Source organism: Oncorhynchus masou, chromosome 8, assembly GCF_036934945.1.
Source record: "Oncorhynchus masou masou isolate Uvic2021 chromosome 8, UVic_Omas_1.1, whole genome shotgun sequence".
NCBI lineage: Eukaryota > Metazoa > Chordata > Actinopteri > Salmoniformes > Salmonidae > Oncorhynchus > Oncorhynchus masou.
In genome coordinates this window covers 28,587,943-28,595,228 of record NC_088219.1, presented here as the reverse complement: position 1 = coordinate 28,595,228, position 7,286 = coordinate 28,587,943, and the positions used below count along the sequence as shown (strand labels likewise).

At 41.9% G+C, this 7,286-nt stretch overlaps 1 protein-coding gene across 3 annotated transcripts in view; it reads right to left on the bottom strand.

Moving 5' to 3' along the window:
* Positions 1-3,696: 3,696 nt before the first annotated feature.
* LOC135544492 (atrial natriuretic peptide receptor 2-like) overlaps positions 3,697-7,286 on the bottom strand; it is a 45,045-nt gene continuing 41,455 nt past the window's right edge. For all 3 annotated transcript variants that reach the window (XM_064972145.1, XM_064972144.1, XM_064972146.1), the window contains 4 exons: positions 7,073-7,247; positions 5,734-5,832; positions 4,648-4,739; positions 3,697-4,231 (listed from right to left, as the gene is read on the bottom strand). In XM_064972145.1, coding sequence (XP_064828217.1) covers positions 4,169-4,231; positions 4,648-4,739; positions 5,734-5,832; positions 7,073-7,247 — 429 coding nt within the window. In that variant the 3' untranslated portion in view covers positions 3,697-4,168. The remainder of the gene's footprint in view (positions 4,232-4,647; positions 4,740-5,733; positions 5,833-7,072; positions 7,248-7,286) is intronic.

Sequence of the window (7,286 nt, the reverse complement as noted above, 5' to 3'; positions counted from 1 at the left end):
TTGTCAGGGACCAATTGTGAACATACCTGCAGTGAAAATTCAGTCAGTGCATTCCCCATCGAAAGCTCACTTCTAAGTTGTTGTTGTCTATCCTCCCAAGCAGCATACAAAAATGCTACTGAAATTCTTCTCCCTCGCTTCAAAAAGATAAAACCAGGAGCCCTTGTTGACTCAACAATAAGTAACATTTATCCTTAATTAATTCTACAGTAAAAGTCAGTCTATGGCAAATAAATTGTAAATTTATACGCACACATGTACAGACTAGCAAATTGTACACTCCCTGAAAGGGAAACATAAGTGATTATAGTCTAGGAGACACTGTTACTTGGTTGATAAGTGAATTGGAGCGACTGAACATTTAGTACTGTTAAGGGACCCACCACCTCCTCACTTCATTGTGTGACTTGCTAACGGGCACATTCAGTGTGGCAGTAGAGCTGAGGGGAGTGGGTGGGCGGTAATTACGACTCAGGCCCAGAGGGAAGCTGTTCCCTGCAGAGATGAAGAGACACACATGATGCCATGCCACAGGTGATAATGGACTGGTGATGTCATTGCAGCTTAACACAACTGCATCCTGCACCCCCCGCACATCCTGTGGCGGACTGCAATAGCATCGAATAGTCCCCGCGATATGCAACTGTTCAGGGAAGTCAGGAACCAATACAAGCAGTCAGTCAGGAAAGCTAAGGCCAGCTTCTTCAGGCAGAAGTTTGCATCCTGTAGCTCTAACTCCAAAAGGTCCTGGGACACTGTAAAGTCCATGGAGAACAAGAGCACCTCCTCCCTGCTGCCCACTGCACTGAGGCTAGGTAACACGGTCACCACCGATAAATCCATGATTATCGAAAACTTCAACAAGCATTTCTGGCCATGCCTTCCGCTACCCAAACTCCAAACCCCCCCCCCCCGCAGCTCCTCGCCCAAGCCCTTCCAGGTTCTCCTTTACCCAAATCCAGATAGCAGATGTTCTGAAAGAGCTGCAAAACCTGGACCCGTACAAATCAGCTGGGCTTGACAATCTGGACCCTCTATTTCTGAAACTATCCGCCGCCATTGTCGCAACCCCTATTACCAGCCTGTTCAACCTCTCTTTCATATCGTCTGAGATCCCCAATGGATTGGAAAGCTGCCGCAGTCATCCCCCTCTTCAAAGGGGGAGACACCCTGGACCCAAACTGTTACAGACCTATATCCATCCTGCCCTGCCTATCTAAGGTCTTCGAAAGCCAAGTCAACAAACAGGTCACTGACCATCTCGAATCCCACCGTACCTTCTCTGCTGTGCAATCTGGTTTCCGAGCCGGTCACGGGTGCACCTCAGCCACACTCAAGGTACTAAACGATATCATTAACCGCCATCGACAAAAGACAGTACTGTGCAGCCGTCTTCATCAACCTTGCCAAGGCTTTCGACTCTGTCAATCACCATATTCTTATCGGCAGACTCAGTAGCCTCGGTTTTTCGGATGACTGCCTTGCCTGGTTCACCAATTACTTTGCAGACAGAGTTCAGTGTGTCAAATCAGAGGGCATGCTGTCCGGTCCTCTGGCAGTCTCTATGGGGGTGCCACAGGGTTCAATTCTCGGGCCGACTCTTTTCTCTGTATATATCAATGATGTTGCTCTTGCTGCGGGCGATTCCCTGATCCACCTCTACGCAGACGACACCATTCTATATACTTCCGGCCCGTCCTTGGACACTGTGCTATCTAACCTACAAACGAGCTTCAATGCCATACAACACTCCTTCTGTGGCCTCCAACTGCTCTTAAACGCTAGTAAAACCAAATGCATGCTTTTCAACCGATCGCTGCCTGCACCCGCATGCCCGACGAGCATCACCACCCTGGATGGTTCCGACCTTGAATATGTGGACATCTATAAGTACCTAGGTGTCTGGCTAGACTGTAAACTCTCCTTCCAGACTCATATCAAACATCTCCAATCGGAAATCAAATCAAGAGTCGGCTTTCTATTCCGCAACAAAGCCTCCTTCACTCACGCCGCCAAACTTACTCTAGTAAACTGACTATCCTACCGATCCTCGACTTCGGCGATGTCATCTACAAAATTGCTTCCAACACTCTACTCAGCAAACTGGATGCAGTTTATCACAGTGCCATCCGTTTTGTCACTAAAGCACCTTATACCACCCACCACTGCAACTTGTATGCTCTAGTCGGCTGGCCCTCGCTACATATTCGTCGCCAGACCCACTGGCTCCAGGTCATCTACAAGTCCATGCTAGGTAAAGCTCCGCCTTATCTCAGTTCACTGGTCACGATGGCAACACCCATCCATAGCACGCGCTCCAGCAGGTGTATCTCACTGATCATCCCTAAAGCCAACACCTCATTTGGCCGCCTTTCGTTCCAGTACTCTGCTGCCTGTGACTGGAATGAATTGCAAAAATCCCTGAAGTTGGAGATTTTTATCTCCCTCACCAACTTCAAACATGTGCTATCTGAGCAGCTAACCGATCGCTGCAGCTGTACATAGTCTATTGGTAAATAGCCCACCCATTTTCACCTAACCTCATCCCCATACTGTTTTTATTTATTTACTTTTCTGCTCTTTTGCACACCAGTATCTCTACCTGTACATGACCATCTGATCATTTATCACTCCAGTGTTAATCTGCAAAATTGTAATTATTCATCTCCTCATGCCTTTTGCACACAATGTATATAAACTCCCCTTTTTTCTACTGTGTTATTGACTTGTTAATTGTTTACTCCATTTGTAACTCTGTGTTGTCTGTTAACAACGCTATGCTTTATCTTGGCCAGGCCGCAGTTGCAAATGAGAACTTGTTCTCAACTAGCCTACCTGGTTAAATAAAGGTGAAATAAAAAATAAATAAAAAATATTGGCTGTCATTTCTTGATTAACTGTTGCTTTTGAATGAGCTTCTTCTCATCTTTGACATGCAAAACAGTTCATTGTACGTGCTTTTAATGTGCAGTTTTTGACAATGTTGCAATGTGAAAAGACAGGATTTTTCCCAATGGTGCATATGCTGGTGTTCAAAAATTTAATTGGAGGTTTGTAACACTGTCAGAATGTGCAAATACTATGCTATGGATGATTGTATCATGGGCCTTTGGTTTAATAAAATAAAGAAAAATGTAACACTAATTAGCTTGGCATAACTTCTGTTATTCATTTGTGAAATGCAATATATTAAAGTGGTACGCTAAAATTACAATTCAGGCTCTCTAAGGTACCATAGCAATTTCAACAGATGGGCCCGTTCAAGATTCCCAACAGGTTATGCTGTGTGCATACAATTGGTTGGATTTCCCTTCAACTGAATAGCATACACTTTCATTCTTAAAAAAGACAAATCATTCAAGAAAGTTCTTACATTTTTCGAGGACGGCATAAGGAAACTTAATTCAGTAGGAGTTAAATCTAAAAGAAAATATTTGGTTAAGCATTATCAGGGGAATATGGCCCAGTTCTAAAAGTTCTGACATACAGCCAGAAATAAGTAATTAGCTGGTTACAAGGAATGTCCCCCATATACCGTCAATCATGACACTTCAAAGTGTTATTGTTTTGTAAACAATACTAAATCATGAAATGTTTTGATCAAAAGGACCTTAACAGTGCAGTGCACAGACCCACACAGGACTATGAAAACACACCAGGTTAAACCATAAATAATATTCTCTGAACAATGATTCGTTGTATTTTACTCCGTTTATTGAACAAAATATCTTACAATATCTTGGATGTACATATATACATATATCATCTTGTACTGTATGACATCACTGTGGAACTCTAACCTCTGCATTGACATTGATCATTACACTGTGCCCATCTGTTATGAATGCTGTATGGACTATTAATACATCATTGACTTCCAAACACATTATACAAATCTTGATATAAAGCACAAAAAAATAGGAATTCATCATCATCGAAAAGTACTCACTCTCAGGACAGAAAGATTCTTCATACAAAACATCTTTACAACTTTTTGCAGTTACCGTACGTACACAGGTATTAAACATACCATTAAACATCCCTTCTTTTCGTACTTTAGGAGGGTATCACCTTTAGGACTTATTCTAAAACAAATAAAGCAGTGGCTGGCTGTGCCACTGTGTAGCCTCCTCTGTGGTTGGCTCCAATGTGAGTACAGCAGCGCCTCTCAAATAACGTACACGTCAGTCTTCTCCCCCTGAAGCCAATAGGTTCTCATTTTGCCTTTGCCCTGGAAAAACACAGAAATCAATAGGTGTCATCAATGGAGACGAGTGGGAGAGATGGCTACACAAAAGGGCTTCTCTTCCTTAAAGGGTGACCCTGACATCTGCAGGTCCTGTTAGAACCCATCTGACATCCCTAGAGAGTATTACTACTCCAGATAACCAGATATTATGGTTCTCTTTCATTTTGACAGGAGAGCACAGACATCATTTCTTCACGACACGCGTAATCTGAGAGGCCCAGAGCTCCACATCTACTGACATGCAATGCATTCTTCCACCAAGAGATAGAATAAACAGGATGAGAATCACAAGACCACATTTACCATTCTTTCATATTCCTTCGTCTATCAAACAATACTCAATACGTGAAGCCATTAAAGATAACGCTGACAACACATTCATTACTTTGTGGCCTCACCTTCATTTCCACGTCTCCTCTTAACTGGAGATCAAAATAGCCAAACTCATCCAGCACTTCTTTGGTGGCTGAGGAGAGGTGGATCCTCAAGGCTGTGAAACACATCAATGGGACAAGAGACACATCACAGTGAGTGTTTTGCAGGGAGTGACACCCAGTTGCATTACATGCAAGCATTTACCCTCTGTCATATGCACTGGGGCAGACAATAACAATTATAATAGACACGCATACCAAGTAGATCTGTCTATCTTAGGTGGTCAAAAGTAGAAATGAACAGTGAAATCCTTCCTGGTGCTATGGATATAGTGCCTAGAAACAACTGTGGACAGTGTAGTCCCAGAGGTGATTCCTACCACTATAGGATATTTGATGGTATACAGTTTTATCACTACGGATGTGACTTGGGTATAAGTGTTATTAACTATTTATCAATGGACGTGAAAGCACACAGCAGGAAATGGGCAGGAAGGGAGTGGGTTAATCAATAATGTGATGAGTCACTCACAAAACCTACTGGCTGGCACAACACCAGTGGCTCCCTACCACCACACCAGTTAAGAACAGCTGCCAGTAATACCAGTCCAGATAATCACTCTTAAACTACGATGACAACCTCCATCCTGTCTGTTGCTTTGTGACTATAAATATCCCATTCCCTGTCTACTTTATGCATCCCTTGACGTTTACGTTTCTTACAGGGACGTACGTGCAAAGAGCTAGTCCACAATTTGTATAATTGGATGGTCATGGACTCTCAGACACAAGATCTCAGTCAGATTTAGTTAAGACAAATAATGACAGTGAACCAGTCTTTCACAACACCATTGCATGAGACCAATACAACAGAGAATACTCGGTGGACAAACAACCACAAAATCCAAATCCGAGCAAATACCACATAAATAACAAATAATGAGTACTTAGTAGTCAGTGTGTCAACTGAAACATGTTTATTTTTCCCCAATTGAATTCTAGAATGTGACCATTGTTCCATGAAGCAGCATTTCGTTCAAATATTTATTTATTTAAAAAGAGCTGACAGCCACTAAAATAGAACAACAGAGATCCGAATCTGACACTCACCCTCTCCATTCGATTCCATCCGAGACGCTGTGTTGACAGTATCTCCAAATAAACAATATCTGGGCATTTTCAGACCCACCACCCCAGCACAGACAGGTCCTGAACAGAAGAAAGGCAGTGAATTATACTGGAAATATACTCCATGGAAAACCATAATTTAGATAAAGTAGCATTTCTTTCATTACCAGAACCTCACATGATAAGTTAAGTGTACTTAAAAAGCATGAAAGATTAGATTGAACTCAAACAACGCATGCAAAAAATGATGGGATTGAGCACCTCCCACGCAGACTGTTGAAAGACCTATCAGTGATGTTCATGTCAAGTGTTTGAATAAGAATATACTGTACATTCTGCCTGCATGAGATATTGTCCAAGAGTTTTGGACAAAAAAACCCCAGAAAAGCTTGACCTGATCCTCCTGTACTTGTTCAAATATGGTCAATACTGGAGAAATTGCCAGAGATTTCTTAATTGAAATACAGTATGTCCTGAAACCTAGATATTGTAATCAACGGTCATAACCATTCACAACAGTTTATAAAAATGACTGAGCAAAAGCCCTATGCGATCATGAAGCAGGAATAAGCAGGATACGTAAATGGGCAATTGAATCACAGATGAGTTCTTGGCTAGTCGACTATTTGCAATAGTGTTAAAAATAAAACGTTTTATCATTTAAACATTTTTACTCAATAGGGGTCTCAACTTACTGTTGAGAGTTAGAATAATAGAATGTGCCATTTCAAAACATGGTTGTGCATCAACGGTCACATAATTAGCCCATATCAGCAAAACATGTTTTATTGGTAAGTTAGTCTAGCGGGCAGCTATCTAAACTTGTAGTCAGTTATCATATTAACAACTGCAAACATTTTCCTCCACCCTATGGCAAAATGTGTAGAATTGCATGAAATGAGTTAGAAAATTGCAATATCTTCTCCACGCCCAATGGCAAAACAAGTAAAATTGCAGGAAATGTACTTTAAAACACATGAGGCACTGCAGCCCCTCATGAGTACCATTTTTTTGTGCCCCCCCATCAAAGTTGCCCTTACCTGATTTAAGCTATTTGTCATAGAATTAAATAAACTGACAATGGCTAGGGCAGATCATATAACACTTAGGAGGTATTGAAAGATTGAACTTTTATGATTTATTCAAGTTTTTTAGGCGGTAACTATGTAGACGCCAAGGATAAGGGAGAAGGATTGGGCAGTGCCCAAAGACACAGATTAATTCAACTGGACACAAACTTTTTTTTTTAACTGCCAGCTTCCAACAGTAGTTAAGCATAACACATTTTAACAATAATTCCAAACTCCATGTGAAATGATACCTGTGTGGATTCCTATCCTTAGCCGTAGCTGGTCTTGGGGTCTGTGTCGAATCTTGAATGTTTTCACCTGTTCTAGTAAGGCTAATGACATCCCAGCGATCTCTCTTGCGTGGAGTTTACCATTCCTTACCGGAAGCCCTGACACCACCATGTACGCATCACCAATGGTCTCCACCTGAGATATACATGACAACATGTCAGCAGGTAAAACAGG